This window comes from Hippocampus bargibanti, linkage group LG01, assembly GCF_051943395.1.
Source record: "Hippocampus bargibanti isolate YZ-2025 linkage group LG01, ASM5194339v1, whole genome shotgun sequence".
Taxonomy (NCBI): Eukaryota; Metazoa; Chordata; class Actinopteri; order Syngnathiformes; family Syngnathidae; genus Hippocampus; species Hippocampus bargibanti.
This window is the reverse complement of record NC_142734.1, coordinates 2937227-2959312: the sequence shown is the minus strand read 5'-3', so window position 1 is coordinate 2959312 and position 22086 is coordinate 2937227. Positions and strand designations below refer to the sequence as shown.

General features: G+C 40.4%; 1 protein-coding gene across 3 annotated transcripts in view; it reads left to right on the top strand.

Moving 5' to 3' along the window:
• Positions 1 to 22086, top strand: part of pcbp4 (poly(rC) binding protein 4) — a 45581-nt gene that overhangs the window by 817 nt on the left and 22678 nt on the right. For 2 of the 3 annotated variants that reach the window (XM_088990366.1, XM_088990384.1), the window contains exons 2-3: positions 19461 to 19629; positions 21267 to 21290. In XM_088990366.1, the coding sequence (XP_088846492.1) occupies positions 19522 to 19629; positions 21267 to 21290 (132 nt within the window). In that variant the 5' untranslated portion in view covers positions 19461 to 19521. The remainder of the gene's footprint in view (positions 1 to 19460; positions 19630 to 21266; positions 21291 to 22086) is intronic. The other variant, XM_088990375.1, reaches the window with a different exon arrangement.

Here is a 22086-nt window from a genome sequence, read left to right as displayed (position 1 = left end):
ATCTAAAATACCCAAAACACGCAGGCTGATATTTTTAGACCAATAAAAACGATTTAAAGTGTCCCAAAACTACTTCAAAATGACCTCGGAGATGGCGAGTTTCAGAAGGTCCCGCCCCCTTGTTCGTGACGTCACACCAGGACGTCTTGCCTTGCTCTAGAATCAAAAAATGACTTCAGATTCGGAGAAGATGCTTTTTTGTTACTCATCCAGTTATGAATATGATTCAAATACTTCTGAAGAGGAAAGCATAAATGTTTGCAATCCATTAAAGGAGTCCTCCCATATCAATTCAAGCCGTCAATGACAGCAATGTAGCGTCCCAGAAAATGCACGAGATGGCGCCCAAGCTCCGTTGGTAATGGGCTGATTTGTCTGCTGGGAATTTGTGTCAACTAGTATCAAATAGTAGTCTTGGTGCAACATATAACAATTCACCATTGCGTTATTTATGTGTTTTCCTTCTAATTTCGCCACCAACACGAAGTTTTCAGACCAAACAAAGTACCCAAAGTGCATTGTGTGTCGCTTTCTCGGTCAGGGGCGTTCCTTCAGTGACGTCACGTGGGGATCGTCATCAACTCAAAAACAAGACTTCCTGAATATTCAGCGCGAGTCTTAAAATCTAAAATATAGCTATATCCCGTGGAATCTTTGTAAAATGCGCTCAGTAGAAGTCATTTGAAGTGCTTTTACAAATTATGGACACAACTTGTCCGGTGGCGTCGGTTGTCCTTTAATACACACCACAAGCAATTAGTATTTCATTTTTTTTAGTGTTGCTTATTATATGCAGCAGTGCAGGATTTAGCAGACTTCATCTATTCTAAAGATGGTTTTACTCTGTAGCACACACTGTCACAATTTAGCTTCATCGGCAACAATGATGTTACTTCTACGTAACCGCATATTATTATTTTTTTTATCACATAAAAGTTGTTATACTGCGTACCAAATTCAAAACGATGAAAAAAAAAAACGGGGAAAACGTATAAGTTGACAGGTATGTGACTGAGTGACTGAATACATTCGGTATTATTGCGTGAGGTGAATTTGATGATAAAGTAAGCCGGGTCGAGCCGGTTCCGAAGAATCGGAACACAAAGATCTTTCAGCTCAAATCCGTCCGTGTAGGCGCCCGCCTGCCTGGTTCTGAGGCGGCTACACTTATGTGACAGCATAATTATTCACTAACATATCAAATTTCATTAGTGCTGCATCCGGATGGGAACGCTGCCTTGATAAGAAGACACCAACGCAAAGCTAAAGTCACTTTCTGTGGCAATTGTTGTTGTTTTTAGCACACGGTATCATACAAAGTTTAATGGAATATTATTTATTCCCATTGCTCGAGCTAGCGCCAACATTTATCATCCCATTTGATTAGTTAGAAAGTACAGTGAGACCTCAACTTACGAACTTAATTGGTTCCCAGACAGTGTGTAAAGCGAAAAAATATTCCCATAGGAAACCATTAAAATGGGAATAATCTGTTCCCCTGTTTCCATAAAATATACTTTTCAACTAAATAAGCCTTAAAATTACACACAACATACCTTATTCTATGTATACTAAATGTGCTATTGTATTGCAATGAAAGAAATACACTGAATTGTATCATAAAGTCACTTTATTTACATTTGTGATGGTTATTTATGGCTTGATGGAATGGCGTTGGAGGTCGAAGTTCAAAGGGAATTGCTGTTTGGAAAGAGAGGCACATTACACGAGGACTGTAATTAAAGAAATAAACTGTGCTGTAAAATAACGTTTTATTTACCTATTTTGATGGTCGTTGATGGCTTATGGAAGGAGAGTCACCTTCCATAAGGACTGTTGGTAACTTAACCTCTGGTGCTGTTCGGTCGTGTGCTTCCGCCGAAGATTACTCCGCCAGCCGTGGTGGGTGTGTATTATGAAAATAGTGCTTATTATAAGGTTTAATTTTCAGAAATGTGACGTTTGTAAGATGAAAAGTTTGTAAGATAAGGTGTTTGTAAGTTGAGGTCTCACTGTATAAGGCGCACCGTAGTATAAGGCGCACCCCCCAAACGAATGATGTACGTATTTTGAAAATGTTTCCATTTGTAAGGCATACCGGACTATAAGGTGCACCCCTAATGAATGATGTATTTTCAAACTTTTTCCATGTAATAATTTAGTTATTTAGTAATAATGAGGTTTTTTTTCTGTGGGTGAGCAGTGGCAGCCACACGCCCCTAATGTGTCCACTCCAGTGCCAGTGGGTTTTTGTCATTGTCACTTGAATTCCAGGACCAACGCAATATTGAGTTTTAGGACTACATAAACAATTAATACAGCGTTAGAAACTTTAGACTATCTTCTTTTATAAGAAGAAAAGAAATAATTCCTAAATTATATGGGTCTGGACTTATATGAGCTTGAAATAAGGGCGGCTGTCCAAAAAAACATAATACAGGAGCTGCTGTAAAGGCAGCCACTCTTGCCGACGCCATCTTGAAGTAAAACAAAAAACTCATGATGTGACACAACACAAAAGAAATATATAGCTTTTCTAGCTAGCTATCTTTTAGCTAAATAGCTGTCTAGCTAATTTGTAACAGATAATAAGGAGACAGAATAAACTTCACACAACTAGCTAGCTAGGTAGCTATCTATTACCCAGCTAGCTTTCTATCTATTTGAGTTACTTCCGGGTTGAGTGAACGCTGGCGCATGTGGCTGCCACTGCTCACCCACAGAAAAAAATGTAACCTGTTACTGTAAAGTGACCTCGAGAGTTTTGAAAGGCGCTTATAAATGAAATGTATTACAGTAAAGTCTCGTTATATCGATATCGGATATATCGATAGTCCCGGTTATATCGATATTTTTTCAGACTCCCTTGAATATCGATATAACGAGACTTTACTGTATTATTGTTATTATTGGTTTATATGGCGCTTTAACAACACCTGAAGCTGGAACAAAGCGCTAACATGGAATAAAGGGAAATGCTGCCCCTTGTGGAAAAGAAAAAAATTGTCACAGGGCATGGCCGGTGCTTTATCGGCACCCAAGCATGAATAAACAAAACCCGAATAAATTTGTGAATGCCGCTCTCCAGCATATTTTCAATTCCCGAATAAATTCGTAAATGGCAGTGAATGAGTTAAATAGTTGGGATTGGAAGTTATGGTTTTTAGGGAATGTCAATAATTTGCGGTCAAGCTTGATCTCAGCAATTTGGAGGCCAAGAGCAACACGTGAATATCATGGCATTGATAGCAACATTTTAAATTGCTATTTTTATGTTTGACATTGCACACTAACATTTTTTTTTTAATGAAGCACAACTCTGTTTTTAGAGTCAGTAAAATAAAATCAATAAACACCTGGAAGTGGACCATTTGATTGATGTAGAGAATCATGGTTCTCATAGCCTGGAGATGCTTCATGAATCTTGCAAATGCCCCGCCAGCCTCAAGCAAGTGCGCTCAAACAAAAGTGGAAAGAAGTAGGACACAACTGAAGAATTGTGCATCACTTAGGGTGTGCGTTTTGTGACTTCATTTCGGAAAATTGTGCACGAGACCTCAATATCTTCTCATCCGCACATGGAGATCCATACAAAGAAACATATATAGTGATACCTTGGCCTACGAACTTAATTGGTTCCCAGACAGAGTGTGAAAGGCGAAAAAGTGTGTATCCCAAAAATTAATTTCCCATAGGAAACCATTAAAATCAGAATAATTCATTCCCAGGTGACCATAAAACATAATTTTCTATTTTCTAAGCGTTACAACTACACAAAATATACCTTATTTTACGTTTAATATATGTGCTATGGTATTATAATTAAATAAATAAACAGTACTGTATAATAAAGTCCTTTTATTTACCTTTGTGATGGTCGTTGATGGCTTGATGGAATGGAGTGGCCGGTTTCCTCAGCATTAAACATTTGATGAGGAACGTAGCCTTCTTCTTACACCATCTTGAGGAATGATCCCTTGTAGGTGCTTTTTCTGCGATAATTTTACCTAGTTCCTCATCAATTGCGTTCTGTTTAGCTGGGTTGATAGTTTTTTTGCATCAAGTGTACAGATGGTTTGTGCGGGTTATTTGTGGAGCCTGATTGATGATATATTTTAACCTTGCTGTCTCTTTAATGTTTAAACCACCTCCCCTCACTGCTCCGTTCTTGACCAATCACGTGGCTTTAACCGAAGACTGGGGGTGGGAACTAGAGGACAAAAAAAAATTGTCAGCCATTTTTTTTGGAGAACACCTTCACTCTCTTTCTGTCTGTAAACCCCACACCCTCTCACTGCTGCGTTCTTGACCAATCACGTGGCCTTAACCGAAGACTGGGAGCGGAATAGAGGACAAAATCAGTCAGCTGCCATTTTCTTATGAGGAGAACGGGCTCGTTCGCGAACAACACATCACTCATTGTGGCAGCACCGTGTGTATCCCGAAAAATAGTTTGTATGCCAAGGTAAAATGTTCATAAATTTAACGTTCGTAAACGGAAAAGTTCGTAAGCCAAGGGGTTGGTAAACCGATGTATCACTGTCCAGTATTTGCACACTGTTTCATTTTAAACACTCACATATGTACGCCTGAGGGCGGAAAAAAGGCTGTTGGCTGATGTTGCACACACGTCATTAGGATACACTCCAGGGCTACGAAGACAGGCCCTTTTTGCAATGCCCACTCTCCAAATGCAATTCCATAATGCACTCGGAGAAAGGGAGATCTAATAAGACGTGGAAGAGCATCTTCAATAATGAAACCCAACCTGCATTTGTGCAGCAGACTGAAGGGAGGGACTGAGAGGCTTCATAAATAACACAAGCCAGAGCCGTCACGTGACGCTCCAGCGTCTGGAAGCTGCCAATAAGCACGCTCATCCCCATTAAAAAAAAACATTGATTACCAAAATGTGGGGCCATGGGAGATCATCAAGGTTGCTGCGGGGTGATTATTCCATTTTCCTTCATTGCTTTTAAAATTACTTTTTGTTCATTATGATGACTTAAGATACGAGTGACCCGATCCACACGTTTCTTGAGATATGTGCTGTGGTTTATTTTTATTTGTTCTTTGATCCCCACATACAGTAAAGTCTCGTTATATCGATATCGGATATATCGATAGTCCCGGTTATATCGATACTATTTCTATGCACGCACGGAGAAAATTACATGCAAACAGGGTCGGATATATCGATAGTCCCGGTTATATCGATATTTTTTCGGACTCCCTTGAATATCGATATAACGAGACTTTACCATATTTATTTTTATGTTTATTGTTCTTTTAATTGTAAAGTGTCCTTGGATGCTTTGAAAGGCACTTGTAAATTAAATGTATTATTATTATTATTATTATTACTATTATTATTATTATTATTATTTTCCTTTTTATTCCATGTTACATTACACAAACATACATAAACACATGAACACGCATACAAACACAAACACACACACACATTCCCACAAACACACCCATACACATGAACACACATACACACACACACACACTAACAAACATTCCCAGACACACAAACACACACATACACATGAACACGCATACGCACAAACACACGCACACACACACGTCCATATTATCACACATTACCCCCCACAAACAAACACACAGACACTCACACACAAACACATTCCTGTTTCAATGGTTTTGTGAGGTCCGGATAACTCCACATATGGAGTGAGGACCGCCGTTGCTGATCAGTTTCGAGAAGAACTAGTGTTACATTTGTACACTAAATGTCACCCCATTTCCCACTTCAACTTCTTTAAAAACAAAGAAATAAAAAGTGGGCTTGAAACTGAAATAACAGCAGGAGTGAGGACTCTGAATTGGTACATTCAAAGTCCTCATCCCTGTAGTGAATTTGGTTAAAATATTGTTTCACCTTTTTTGGTATGAACTTTTTCATCTCATTTACCACGCACACACACACATAAACACACAGAGTGAGTAAAAAGTGTGTGTATCCCAATGAAATGAAAATACACACCAAAAAATCATTTTAGGTGAATTTGTGGGGACCTCTCTGAAACTTTAACAGATGCATTTATAGACCGTCTAGAAGCCTTTATAATGAAAAAAAAAATCAGAGGACCGGCCAAAAGGTCCTCACTTGTCAAAAATGTCCTTACTACCTATGGTATAAAATGTTAGTGGTCCTCACAAGACTTGTCATACAAACACACACACACGCACACACACACACACACTAACACACATTTCCACACACAAACGCACGCATACACATGAACACGCACACACACAAACAATACCATCAAAAAGGTTCCCGACCCCTGTCCTAGATCAATCACCTAAAGCAATTAACCTGCCTTGGAGCAATTAACCTGTGCTTGTTTGCTATCTAATAACATCTCAACTCTTCAGGCCTTCGGTCTTCATTCTCACTCATATGGTCGATTGAAACGCTCCACTGCTTATATTCCCGTGTTCCAGCATGAAATAGGCTCTGTTCTACAAGAAAGAAGCGCATGGAATCCAGTCACATGAACGCTGGTTTGTCATCTGGCATTGCCGAGAAACAGTGCACATCATTTAGCGATGGCGCTAGTTGTTGAGCTATGAAGGGACTCTTTATTCAAAACGCATTGTGACCCCCCCCCCCCCCCCTCGCCGCTCTTCTTAAGCCTCGTCCGGTGGTTGACGGCGCTGCGAGGCGGCCTCGTTATGACAAGATGACGCTGTTTTTTAAAGCTGCTGTTTGGAATCTGTGACATGTGACACTCAATTTTTGTTGCCTCACGACATCCCAGGGGGTTGATTTCTTCTCCTTAAAGGACAACCGACGCCCCCGGACAAGTTGTGTCCATAATTTGTAAAATCACTTCAAATGACTTCGACTGAGCGTATTTTACAAATATTCCACCGCATATAGCTATATTTTACGTTTTAAGACTCACGTTGAATATTCCGGAAGTCTTGTTTTGGAGTTGGTGACGAGTCCTCACCCTACGTCACTGAAGGAACGCCCCTGACCGAGAAAGCGACACACAATGCATTTTGCGTACTTTGTTCTGAAAACTTTGTGTTGATCCGTGTTTATGGCAAAATAACGCCATAAATAACGCCATCGTTGTGTGTTGCACCAAGACTACTATTTGATATTAGTTGACACAAATTCCCAGCAGACAAATCAGCCAATTTCCAACAGAGCTAGGGCGCCATCTTGTGCATTTTCTGGGACGCTACATTGGAGTCATGACCGCTTGAATAGATACGGGAGGACTTCTTTAATCGATTGCAAACATGTATGCTTTCCTCTTCAGAACTATTTGAATCATAGTCATAACTGGATGAGTAACAAGAAAGCATCTTCTCCGAATCTGAAGTCATTTTTTGATTCTAGAGCAAGGCAAGACGTCCTGGTGTGACGTCACGAACAAGGGGGCGGGACCTTCTGAAACTCAGGATCTCCGAGGTCATTTTGAAGTAGTTTTGGGACATTTTAACTTTTATTGGTGTTTTGCATTTGACTAAAACTATGCGTGTTTTGGGTATTTTAGATGCTATAAAACGTTTTTCCGATGTCAGTTACGAAACAAAAAAATGGTGTCAGTTGTCCTTTAAGGAATTGCTTTCATGCTGGACAAGAATCGGATCAAACCAAAAGACAACTTTCTTAACAGCATTCCTAATTTGTGTGCGTCACAGTGCCTTCTTTCAAACGGCCATCTGCATCGCTGGGTCTTTATGAAAGGCACCAATGACAAGAGACGCCTTTTATCACCTCCTTCAGCTGCCGAGTGCCTGAAATATTTAGCGTGGACTGCACTATTTTTGGGTTTGTGCTCAGTTTGTTTTGGATCTTATGTAATATCAAAGTGCACGTTCCCGCTAAAGTCCAGATGATGTGCAGACAACCTGTGATGCTGTGAACTAATGATGGCAACATAAGGCATCATGAAGCAATGAGGCTTTCCATACATATGGTTTGCTTTTGTTTGGGCAAAGCATCATGAGGCCTTATTTGTTCGACCGCGCCATCATGTGGAAAATAAATGTCATGACAGAGAGACCGATTAAAATGCTACGATGGATTTGATGGGGTCAAAATGCATGGAAGAGGATTAGGGCCAACGAGTGGGTAATGATGTGGAAATCTCGTCTCGCGAGGCATTGGGCGTAGCCGCATGCGTTCCAAGGCTTTGGGCGTGGCCACAAGCGAAATCGAGCCACGCTTCGAATCGCCTCGGCATAGTCGATCGGACACATCACTACTAATGATGGGAATTCCGGTTCCTTTCAGAGAGTCGGTTCACTAAAAAGATCCGGCTCTTTTGGCTCCCAATTGGCTCTTCAATGATTTTGTTGCTTAAATTAATTAACTACCAAAAATCATGTAAAATATGTGAAAAACAAATTACTCATGTAAAAAAAAACACACTATATCAAATGTTTTTATTTATATATATGTGCACAGAGAGCATTCACTAACTTTAGCTTTCCCAGTGGTTACTCTGGTTTGATGATCAGCTGTTTGTTACTTTGCTTTTCATATTAATAATGCTATAATACAAACTAGTACAAATGACAATAATTGAATAATAACAGCATAATGTGATAACATTTGTCCACTGTACCTGTCTACACTGATCTCCTTGACCTGCTCCAAAACAATACATGCGTCCTGCGTGCGAGGAATTGAGGGGGAAAAAGTCGGCTCCCATTTCCGGCTCCTTGTTAGGAGCCGGCTCTCTTTGTTCACCTTAGAGATCCGGCTCTAAGAACCGGCTTGTTTGCGAACGACACATCACTAATCACTACTGTAAACGTGATAATTATGCGGCTGTGTATAAGGAGTCTCATCACCTGTGATCTATGGTGCAGTCAGAGCAAGAGCTTGGAGCACCCTTTTGCGCATGGATTCACTTAATTGCCATTTTGATACAGAGGCTACAGGAAGGAGGAGCAATGTCTCGGGTTACCTCTTTCGGTGACATATTGATCCAGCGCCGTTTGTGCGTCTATTTTTCTCCATTTACTTCCATTCTCCCGTCGCGACCTCCTCCCATCTCCAGTCTCCTTCTGTGCCCCGCGAGGTGTCAGATTCTCTGACTCATGTTCTGCTGTGGAGGACGAGAGGGAAGCGGGGATGAAAGCGAGCCATAGAGAGGAAAATCATTTTGTAGATACAGTGTGACCTTCATCCATTGAAAGCCATGGGATAAAAGCCCAAGTTAATATCCCGAGAAAGTGTTTTCTCTGCCGTGCCAACAACCATTCAGGATATAAAGTACTCATCGGAAGAAGAACAACTCACTTCTGAGTCTAGATAAATTTAATACAGTGATACCTTGGCTTACGAACTTAATTGGTTCCCAGACAGAGTGTGTAAGGTGAAAAGTGTGTATCCCAAAAATTAATTTCCCATAGGAAACCATTAAAATGACAATAATCCGTTCCCAGGTCCCCATAAAACATAATTGTCTATTTTGTAAGCCTTAAAATGACACAAAATACACCTTATTTTACGTATAATAAATGTGCTATGGTATTATAATTAAAGATATAAACTGTACTATATAATAAAGTTGTTTTATTCACCTTTGTGATGGTCGATGGCTTGATGGAATGAAGTGACTGGTTTCATCAGCATTAAACACTTGATGATGAACGTAGCCTTCTTGAGGATTTTTTTTCCAATAATTACAAATTGTCTTTCAGCTTCCTTTCATTACCGTCATAACCAATCACATTTCAGCCATCATTCGTTATCAGGGTCAGAAATCTACCTGAACGCCTTCACAATCAGTTCTGCAGGCCTTGTTGCATTAAATGCGGTGTTGATAACTGGCGCTTTAATGTCTGTTGCTTTAATTATTCATAGTTGGAGCTGGTGATGTGCAGGCCCTGCTCTCAGGCCTGTGTGACGTCAGAGTTTTTGCAAACTATGATTGGGTAGTCATCAGTCAATCATAGTATCACCAGACGTTAGTGACGAGCGCATACTGGCCCGAGCTAGCACACTGTATATGTAGCGAGCCGCATAAGCAATAATATTGTGTTGATTTAATAGCAGTTTTGTCTCCCCAAAATGGCTGAAGGAGAAGAAATGGATTTGGTTGAACTGTATAGGACAATTTGATGAAATGCACAAGGCAGATATTTGACATCCTTGGCCAGCAGAGGGAAAAAAAAAATCACAACAAAACCAGTTTGACTGTCTCAATGTATGTACCATGCCACTGACTGTGGGTCTGGAAGCACTCAGGAGATAACGAATGACATCCCAAAATAACCCATAAGGTTTGTTATCTCCACTTTGGTGAAGTTTCAGCAGGAAGAAACAGATTGAACTAATGGTAGGCCAGTCGACAGTCATTGTATGATCTCTTAAGGGACAACCGACACCATTTTTTTATTTCCTAACTGACAGAAAGAACAGAAAAACGTTTTATAGCATCTAAAATACTCAAAACACGCCGGGTGATATTTTTAGTCAAATGCAAAACACCAATGAGTTAAAGTGTCCTAAAACTGCTTCAAAATAACCTCGGAAATGGCGAGTTTCAGAAGTTCCCGCCCCCTTGTTCGTGACATCACGCTATACTCCAGACACAAAACAATGGCTTCAGAAAGTTCAGATTCGGAGAAGATGCTTTCTTGTTACTCATCCAGTTATGAATATGATTCAAATAGTTCTGAAGAAGAAAGCATAAATGTTTGCAATCGATTAAAGAAGTCCTTCCGTATCAATTCGACACCAATGTAGTTCCCAGAAAATACACAAGATGGAGCACAAGCTCCGTTGGAAATGGGCTGATTTGTCTGCTGAGAATTTGTGTCCACTTTTATGGTGTTACCGCAATTGGTAGTGTTGGTGTGACAAACGATTCACGATCGCGTTATTTATGTGTTTTTCCTTCTAATTTCGCCATCAACACGATGTTTTCAGACCAAACAAATTACCCAAAATGCATTATGTGTCGCTTTCACAGTCAGGGGCGTTCCTGATGTGACGTCACGTCAGGCATCGTCATCTACTCAAAAACAAGACTTCCTGAATATTCAGCGCGAGTCTTAAAATATAGCTATATGCCATGGAGTCTTTGTAAAATACGCTCAGTAGAAGTCATTTGAAGTGATTTTACAAATTACGGACACAACTTGTCCGGAGGTATCGGTTGTCCTTTAATGAGCGATATTCCTACCACCAAAATATTGCTGAAACCTGAGAGAAGCAGAAACCGATGGCACGGGATTGACCGCCATTTAGCAGTGTCCATTAACGTACTGATCATTAGCCATCTTGGATCCACTCACTGCTAAGTATGCAGATTGAATCCAAGCAGAGGTCGGGCTGACAGCCTGATGTGTCTACGAGGTGTAATGACAGGAAGGAAGTATTGATCCGCCCAATGTGGAAGAGATAAGGTGGTCTTTGCAAAGGCAGTCATTTCAAGAATCTCTAGTGTCCGGGCTGTCAACACGCTACTAAAAAAAGGAACGACGGTAGCAACAATGGTGAGAAATCTTTTCGTGTCGAGATAAGAGAGTGGAGGGCATGGGGGAGAAATTGAAGAGCCTTATCTAACTTGACAGTGCTCTATATTTATAAGCTCCGGCACACTTTTACTATAAGGGTGGATGTTATTAAGTGTCTATTTAGCATAAGTTCAGATCATTTGAAATCACATTGTATTGAATAGACAAGTCATTCTCAAAGAAGGGGAGGTTGAATCTCTCCAATGGAAGGTGAAAGAATCACTCAATTAAAGGACAACCGACACCATTTTTTTGTTTCCTAACTGACATCAGGAAAAAAAAATGACATAAAAAATGTTATATAGCATCGAAAATACCCAGGCTGATATTTTTCATCAAATGCAAAACACCAATAAGAATGAGTGAACGTGTCCGAAAACTACTTCAAAATGACCTCGAGATGGCGAGTTTCAGGCGTCTGGACTCCAATATAGCGTCCCAAAAAATGCACAAGATGGCGCCCAAGCTCCGTTGGAATTTGTGTCAACTAGTATCAAATAGTAGTCTTGTTGCAACACACAACGATTCACCATCGCGTTATTTATGTGTTTCCCGTCTAATTTCGCCATCAACACGAATTAACACGAAGTTTTCAGACCAAACAAAGTACCCAAAATGCATTGTGTGTCGCTTTTTCGGTCAGGGCCGTTCCAGACGTGATGTCAGGGTAGGTATTATTGGTGTCTTGCATTTGACTAAAAATATCAGCCTGCGTGTTTCGGGTAATTTAGATGCTATAAAACGTTTTTCTGATGTCAGTTAGGAAATAAAAAAAATGGTGTCGGTTGTCCTTTAAATGAACCCCCGAAAGTGTATGAATTGACAGACTGAAACAAATGACATTTGTAACATCTTTTTTTTTCTTTAAATTGCATTCTGTAAATTCAGTTAGTTGTTTTTTTTAAATGACATTTACAAGAAAAAATGTTTTAATAATAATAATAAATTTCATTTTAAGCGCTTTTCAAAGCTCTAAAGGAAAGTCACAAACAAGCACAGGTACACTGTACTATAATAAATAAAATACAATTCTAAATATAAACAAGAGAAAGAACTACTTTTACTTCTACTTGTTGATAATCATAACTTTGCTACTGCACTTGTACAAATAAGGCCTTTTCAACGAAATGGTTATTATAAACACAAGACACTCATTTCGCTGAATTAGATAAAAATTGACAACCGAATGTTATTTATATCCTGCGCTTTTGCTGCAAAGGAAAAATAAACACAGAGTGTTTCAAAAAGCATCAGACACAGGGAGCAGCAAGCAGTCACCGGGTCTCCGGAGAGCCTTGCGGCAAACACGCGCCTTGCTCAGACATGGTCATTTCTCAACTCTCAATGAAGCCAAGGTCTGATCGGGAAGATGGGCCACTGCCCGCCAAGGACTGACACCCCCCCGTTACACGTGACACAACCAAGACAGACGCGACTCGAGATGAAGCACTGTTTTTTCATTTCAAGAATCTCCCGTTTTATAGTTCTTCACATCACAGCTCATTGGACAGATTATGGTACTTTTCCCTTTTCGGAAGGGTTGTTAAGTCTGAGGAGATTTAATGGTTGTGCATTTGAATATTATATGTATGGGTAGATACCTCAGCTCACGAACTTAATTGGTTCCCAGAAAGTGTGTGTGAGGCGAAAAGTTCATCTGCCGAACATTTATTTCCCATAAGAAACCATTAAAAATTAGGACAATCCTCTCCCAGGTCCCCATAAAACATAATTTTCGACTAAATAAGATGTTAAACTACACAAAATATAATAAATGTGCTATTTTATTGTAATTAAAGGAATAAACTATACTATATAATAAAGTCGTTTTATTTACCTTCGTGGTAGTCGTTGATGTAGTTGCCTCTTGATGATATTCGAGAGAAGTTGCCGTGCTTTCTCAGCGATAATACCCTCACTCACACTGTCCCCTGCTAGCTGATTTCCGTTAATCCAATTCAACAGAAGGTTTTCAACCTCTTCTATTGTCTGAGACCGTTGCTTAGACAAGACAGAAGCCCCCTTAGCCACACGTAGCAATGGTCGATTTAGCATACTGGTATTGGGACGCTAAGTCACACAAACGCATACCTCGTTCGTGTTTTTTGATTATCTCCTTCTTCTGTTCGACCGTGATTTTCTTTTGTGTCCTCTTCGGCTTAACACTAGCCTGTGGTGGGGTCTTTTTCGGTCCCATAACAGCAAAAGTACTCCACCGTGGCGCTATTCGACCGTGTGGTTTAGTGTTCATCCGCCGAAAACTAGTCCGCCAGCCACCGTGGCACTGTGTGGTTTGGTTCGTCCGCCGAAAACTAGTTTGTTAGCCAAGACTATATGCTCGAGAATTTATTGTTCGTGAGTTGAAAAGTTTGTGAGCTAAAGCGTTTGAAAGCCGAGGTATCACTGTATGTATAGAATGTATGCATATTCATGTTTTGTCAAATTATGTTCCACTGACTTGGTTCCACTGGACACGTTTTCCACATGTATTTAGAAGATTCAAACTCATCACCCAAAGAACAACACCCCCTACAATGAGCTGCACCCTCTTTGTTGTTATGAAGCAGTTCTAAATGAAAGACCAGCCGACCAGCATGACTTTAAATCGGATCAAAGGTTCTCCGAATTGTAGTCCCACAAGCCGCTTCCTGTATGCATCGCCGTGTGTGAATTGTTGGCTTCTTTCATCCCAACAGCTGAAAGTATGTACTTTATTTGTGGATGTGACGGTAGTGGGTTCGGGATTTGCGCAGGCATGTGCGTGAACGGTCTTTCAACTTGCGCCGTCGCCATCGCACGTGCGCTCACGTTGACACCCTGTCACGTCATGCTCTGTATGTGGCGACACCCAGGGGACACCCCGCCTTGTACACCAGGGCAACACTCTATATGGCCGATCTCCTTTGAGTTCTATATGCAAAGGGGAACCCCGACAGCGTCTTTTACAATACGTGTCAGCACTGTGCCTGACCGCTCAGTCGTCTCTTTGACGCCAGTGGACGTGTTTGTCTCGGAACAGGTGTGGGGTATGGCAGTTGTAAAAGTTCCTTTTGAATCTTGGCAGTTTCTCCGCTATGGATGTACAGTGATACCTCGGTTTACGGACCCCTTGGCTTACGAACTTTCCGGTTTCCAAACGTTAAATGTATGAAAATTTTACCTTGGCATACAAACTATTTTTTGGGATACAAACGGAGCTGCCACAATGAGTGATGTGTTGTTCGCGAACGAGCCCGTTCTCCTAAAAGAAAATGGCAGTCGGCCCTATTTTGGTCCTCTATTCCCCACCCCCCAGTCGTCGGTTAAAGCCATGTGATTGGTCAAGAACGCAGCAGTGATGGGAGGTGGTTTAAACATTAAAGAGACAGGCAGACGACAGAGAAAGAGTGACAAAACGGTTAGAAAACAGTGAAATTTGGACTCATTTCAACTATGATAGTTCAAAGGCAAAGTGTGGACTGCAAGGTTAAAATTCCCATCAATTAGGCTCCTCAAATAACCCGCACTAGCCATCAGTTCAATTTGAAATGAAAAGACAAGCAAGGGAACCAGCTATTAATGATGTTTCTAGTGTGTCCACGCGCATCTGTTGCTGTTGCAATATCACAACTTCCAAGATGCACAATATCTTGAAACACTTTATGCAAAAAGCTATCCATTCCATCCACCCATCAACGACCATCACAAAGGTAAGTAATACATGAAAATAAGTTTTATTTTATGTAGTTATGTAGGGCTTAGAAAATTAGAAAGTAGAACATTATGTTTTATGGGGACCTGGGAACGGATTATTCTCATTTTAATGGTTTCCTATGGGAAATTATTTTTTGGGATACACACTTTTCGCTTTACACACTCTATCTGGGAACCAATTCAGTTCATAAGACAAGGTATCACTGTACCTCCCTCCAAAATGGTACCAAAGAGTCCCAAATATGTGGAAATGGTTTGCTTCAAGGCACCGGTATTGCCGCCAGCATGCTGAAGACGTTGTTTCTTTTAGGATGGGGTGAGGAAAAATCTTATCAGCGTTTTCCAACAAAACTCTTCTTTTCACAAACTTCTTCATTTAAGACTAAATTGCCATCCCGTTCCCATTTTTGTTTTATATGCAGTGAATGTTGTTGTATTTGTTGTAACGCCTTGTAAATTTTTGAAATGAGTTTCTGGCTTGAGCCATTACTAATTTGACGATATATTATAAACACATGATTTTCAGACTTTTACATGAACACATGCCGATATTATTATTATTTTTTTTTTTTGGTGATAACTGTCGAAATATTTTGTTGTTTTTAAGGGGGTGAAAATAGATTGCGTCTGACTGCCATACATTTATTAATTTATTTATGATCCATATTCGCAATTGCATAAACGCAGCTCACATGACATGCAAAGATGTCGTTTCCCGGAAACTACATCTACTGGTTTTCTGCTCATCTCTGGAATATATCAGGATGCATTGGTGGTGATTCGTAACAGTGGCGCTACAGTCTCGGCTTTTTCTAAAATTGAGAACAAGGATGCTTTGTCCATTGAGGAATGTTGTTGCTGCTTCTGATTTTGCAAATGAGGAGTTCAGATGCTCGTCGCCCTCGCCTTGGACACAATGTGCATGCTTTGTTGTCAACCCACAGAGCCGTACATACTGACTACTGCAACCATTAACCATATTGTTATAAATCACTTATATATGAGCGAGAACCCTTTTTGGTGCCTAAGCATAATGAAGTTAACGCACGTATTGCTTGCTAAGAAAGGCCTCAAGATAAATTCATGATCACTCGGCTTCCTATCTGTAGCTCACAGCCAGCAAATGTTCCCATCAACCCCTTGACCTAAGTTTGAAATACAGTGATACATTGGCTTATGAACTTAATTGGTTCCCAGACAACGTGTAAGGCAAAAAGTGTGTATTCCAAAAAATAATTTCCCATAGGAAACCATTAAAAGGAGAATAATCCGTTCCCAGGTCCCCAGAAAAAAACATAATTTTCAACTTTCTAACTTTCTAAGCCTTAAAACTACACAAAATATACCCTATTTTATGTATAATAAATGTGTTATGGTATTATAATGAAATAAATAAACTGTACTATATAATAAAGTCGTTTTATTGACCTTTGTGATGGTCGTTGATGGCTTGATGGAATGGAGTGGCTGGTTTCATCAGCATTAAACACTTGATGAGGAACGTAACCTTCTTCTTTCACCATCTTGAGGAATGATCCCTTGTTGATGCTTTCTTTGTGATAATTTTATCTAGTTCTTCATCAATTGTGTTCTGTTTTGCTGGGTTGATAGCTTTTTGCATCAAGTGTACAGATGGCTTGTGCGGGGCCTGATTGATGGGATAGTTTAACCTTCCAGTCTACACTCTGCTTTTGAACTATCAAATTTGAAACGAGTCCTAATTTCACTTGTTTTCTCTCCATTTTCTCACCATTTCACTTTTGTTTTTTTTTTCACTTTCGTGTGTGTGTGTGTGTGTTTTCTCACTCTCTCTCTGTCGTCTGCCTGTCTCTTTAATGTTGAAGCCCTCCACTCCCTCACTACCGCATTCTTGACCAATCACATGGCTTTAACCGAAGACTGGGGGCGGGGAATAGAGGACAAAAGAGTCATCCACCATTTTCTTTTTAGGAGAACGGGCTCGTTTGCGAACGATACATCACTCACTCATTGTGGCAGCTCTGTATGTATCCCGAAAAATAGTTTGTATGCCAAGGTAACATTTTCATAAATGTAACATTCGTAAAACGAAAAGTAAACCGAGGTATCACTGTATATGAGCGAGATCACTTTTGGTGCGCAAGTATAATGAAGTTAACCCACGTATTGCTAATCACACATGGCCTCAAGATAAATTCATGATCACTCGGCTTCCTATCTGCAGCTCACAGCCAGCAAATGTTCCCGTCAACCCCTTGACCTAAGTTTGAAATAAATGAATCCTACACAAGGATGGACTTTTGACTGTCACCAGTCTGATCGCTTCTCTCGAAAAAGCGCAGCATGATTAATTTACCGCCATTTAATCCATCAAAACAACCCGTCCCGTTTCGACGCCGCATTTTCTGCTTACTGATAAATTGGCACGCCACGCTGTCGCGTGGAGGAATAAACATACACACACAGAGGCAGTCGAGCTTTATGACATCTTAACGGGGGGGGGATGTGTGCGGGCATCTGAGCGCGTCTCCGCGCGTTTCAAGTGCATAAATAAACCAACGGAGCCGTAATGGCCTTGTGCACTAAGCAAAAGCAATAAAGCGGCCTACGACACGTCTCCCGGGAGTTGCATCTCATCTCAAATAATGCCCATTTATTAAACATGATCTCCTCATATAGCTCTCTGCATCTACTGACGGCATTCGGATTTATGAAACGCACAAGCGTGTCCGGAAAAGTCAGCAAAGGAATAGTTTCCTAAAGATATACTCGACAAACAAGTGACCTTGATTAGGTCGACAAGACAGCTTACTGTTACCGAGTGTCATTAAATTGCCAATAAAATCCACTGGCTCTCATTTTAGTGCTATTGAATGGATTGCCTTGAAATGGAGTACAGACATACTATATTCCCAAAGGACAAAGCCTCCACTCGCCGTTCAGCTCCTCTGAATTTCTTTTCTTGCCTGATTCATCGACAATAGGCTGACGAATAAAAGAACAAAGTACAATGGGACCTCAGTTTACAAACCCCTTGTCTTACAAACTTTTCGGTTCATGAACGTTACATTTATGAAAATTTTACCTTGGCATACAAACTATTTTTCAGGATACACACAGAGCTGCCACAATGAGTGATGTGTCGTTTGTGAATGAGCCCGTTCTCCAAACAAGGAAATGGCAGCAGCTCAAGAACGCAGCAGTGGGGGATGGAGTTATAGACCGAGAGAGAGTGAGGCTGTTCTCCAAAAAACAAAATGGCGTCTTCGGTTAAAGCCACATGATTGGTCAAGAACCCAGCAGTGTGGGGGCGGGGGGGTTTAAAGATTAAAGAGACAGGCAAACAGAGAGAGAGAGAAAACACATACACACACACGAAACGGAGAGGACAGAGCTTGAAACAAAAAAAGAAAAGGGGAAAAAAACAACTAAAATGGTGAAAAAATGGATAGAAAACGGTGAAATTTGGACCTGTTTCAACTTTGATAGTTCAAAGGCAGAGTGTAGACTGCAAGGTTAAAATATCCCTTCAATCAGGCTCCAGAAACAACCCGCACAAGCCATCTGTACACTTGATGCAAAAAGCTATTAACCCAGCTAAACAGATAACAATTGATGAACTAGATACAATTATCACAGAGAAAGCACCTACAAGGGATAATTCCTCAAGATGGTGAAAGAAGCCTATGTTCCTCATCAAGTGTTTAATGCTGAGGAAACCGGACACTCCATTCCATCAAGCCATTAACGACCATCACAAAGGTAAATAAAATGATTTTATTGTACAGTACAGTTTATTTCTTTAATCATAATACTATAGCACATTTATTATACATGAAATAAGGTATATTTTGTGTAGTTTTAAGGCTTAGAAAATTAGAAAGTAGAAAATTACGTTTTATGCGGACCTGGGAACGGATTATTCCCATTTTAATTGTTTCCTATGGGAAATTAATTTTTGGGATACACACTTTTCACCTTACACACTCTGTCTGGGAACCAATTAAGTTCGGAAGCCAAGGTATCACTGTAATGTAGTGTATTGTATACAATGTAAAAATGAAAATTGTAAAGAGCAATACGAATGCTTCAAAAGACTGTCTCAACATGATTTTTTTTTATTTGGATTTTTTTTGAAGTTCACTGCCATGTCATTTGTTAAATATGTCACAATCATCTTCTTTGGCCAAGTATGTAGAGCACACAAGGAATTTGTCTCCAGTAGTACAGGTTGAATGACCATAATTTTCCTTCCTTTTCAGAGCAGCACTGAGCGAGGGACGGCCTTGGTTTAAGTGCGTGACCAGCGAATGAGCCTTGTTCATGCGTCTCCCTGCGTGCCACTCCCACGTCACGATGAACTGTGAGCAGGATTTTGGAGACGGGGGCTTGGGAGTGACCCTCACATTGCGACTGCTCATGCATGGAAAGGTAAAACGGCCGTCTGCTTCATGTCATGTGTTGCGCAATTTCCATCTGACTCATGAATTATACACAATTGTTTTGAAAGAAATCACATGCGATTACATTGGATTGAGTTTTTCAAGGGGAAATTAGGCCACGGAGAACTTTGGTCTTAAATACAACAAACATTTCTTCCTCGGTCATATGAAACATCACAAGCAGCATTATATTAGTTTGGTGTTTTTAATTACTGTATTTTCTGTACTGTATTGTTGAAAAGTGTGTCTTCCAAACATTAATTTCCCATAGGAAACCATTAAAATGAGAATAATCCGTTCCCAGGTCCCCATAAAACAATTTTCTACTAAATAAGGCTTAAAACTACACAAAATACACCTTATTTTATGTATAATAAATGTGCTATAGTATTATGATTTTAGCTGTGGCGCATACCCAGCAATGTAGATCAAAGCACTTCTTGGATTGTTTCCAATTTGCGCGGCAGCTTGTTACTAGGCAGAGGTCATGTGGGGCTCGGTCAAAACTGATTCATAGGCCAATAAAATATCAATGCCATAGCCACTCTGCTGTTGGAACGCCTCTTTGCCCGAGAAGGACAAATCAGACAGGCACTGTTACCGCCTACTTATACAAATTAATTTTGCAAACAAATTACTGATCTGTGCTGAATATCAAATAGAGGGATACCTCAGCTCACAAACTTAATTGGTTCCCAGAAAGTGCGTGTAAGGCGAAAGGTCCGTTTGCCGAACATTTATTTCCCATAAGAAACCATTAAAAATGAGAATAATCAGGTCCCAGGTCCCCATAAAACACATTTTTCTCGTAAATACGCCTTAAAACGATGCAGAATATATGTTATTTTATGTATAATAAATGTGCTATTGTACTGTGATTAAAGAAATAAATTGTATTGTATAATAAAGTCGTTTTATTGACCTTTGTATGGTCGCTCATGTACTTGCCTCTTGATGATATCCTAGTGAAGTTGCTGTGCTTTCTCAGCGATAATACCCTCACTCACAATGTCCCCTGCTAGCTGCTTGTCGTTAATCCAAATCAACAGAAGTTTTTCAACCACTTCTATTGCCTGAGACCGTTGCTTAAACAACACAGAAACACCCTTAGCCACATGTAGCAATGGACAACCTAGCGTACTGGTACTGGGACGCTAAGTCACACAAACGCACACCCCGTTTATATATTTTTTGATGATCTCCATCTTCTGCTCGACCGTCATTTTCTTTTGTGTCTTCTTCGGCTTAACATTAGCCTGTCATGGGGTCTTTTTCGGTCCCATAATAGCAAAAGTACTCCACTCAATAACAAACCACGTCTGCACTCAAAGAAAGGGGAGTGTGGAAAACTAGTCCGCCAGCCACCGCGGCGCTGTTCGACCGTGTGGTTTGGTGTTCATTCGCCGAGAACTAATCCGCCAGCCACCGTGGCGTTGCGTCGTTTGGTTCGTCCGCCGAAAACTAGTTTGTTAGCCAAGACTATATGTTCGCGAATTTAATGTTCGTGAGGCGAAAAGTTCGTGAGCTAAAGCGTTCGTAAGCCGAGATATCTCTGTACATGTACAATATTTTTTTCTTGCTTTGTTTGTTGCTCTAAATTTTTATTTGCCTACGTTTGTCTTACAGGAGGTTGGCAGCATCATAGGAAAGGTAAATATCATTTTTGTGATTTTGCTTCACATTGTTGTCATTTTCACTTTTGGAATGATACCATGACTTACGTTTTTTCCATAATTGATTCTATTCACCTCAGTCTTATGGCATATTGGTACTTTTTATGGTTCGCAAACCTTTCTAGAACCACCCTGCTGTCCCATCTGGCCTCCTTTTATTGGAAGTCAGCAAAAAAGCCTGCTGGTTGGAATACCCCCAGCCTAAATGTAATTGCCTCAAACCAACGACGCAACCATTCCCATTATGCCTAATGAAACACCGCAATCCATCAAAAGTGAGATAGAGAGAGATTAAAAAAAGAAAAAAAAACACATTAACATATTGACTGCAAGCCTTCTGACAAAACTGAACTCCATGGATGCTTTCCTGGTGGCCCCTGGTGGGCACTAGTGGTGTCAGTTCACCGTGGCCCAGCTGCCTTGTAATAAAACACCTGCATCAATAGAAGAAGGTAGCGGGACAAAAAATAGATTTGTACCAAGATAGTCTGCCCAAAAGAATGATGCCTCAGTGAATACCGCAATGTGCATCGAGTGTATTTTGTGTTTGTACTGGGTCAACCTGAAGTAGAGTGATGCAACTTCAAACAGTAATCTATATTTTGGGCTATTTTATGATAAATTGCACTGCAAACTATGGTGAATACAAATATTTAATTTGAATATTTTGAATATTTTAATACAAATATTGTAGTTTGTATTGTAGACTCTGCTATGATTGGTCCCTGCTCTCAGGTTAGGGGGGGTGGGTCTACACTGATTACTTCTATTGT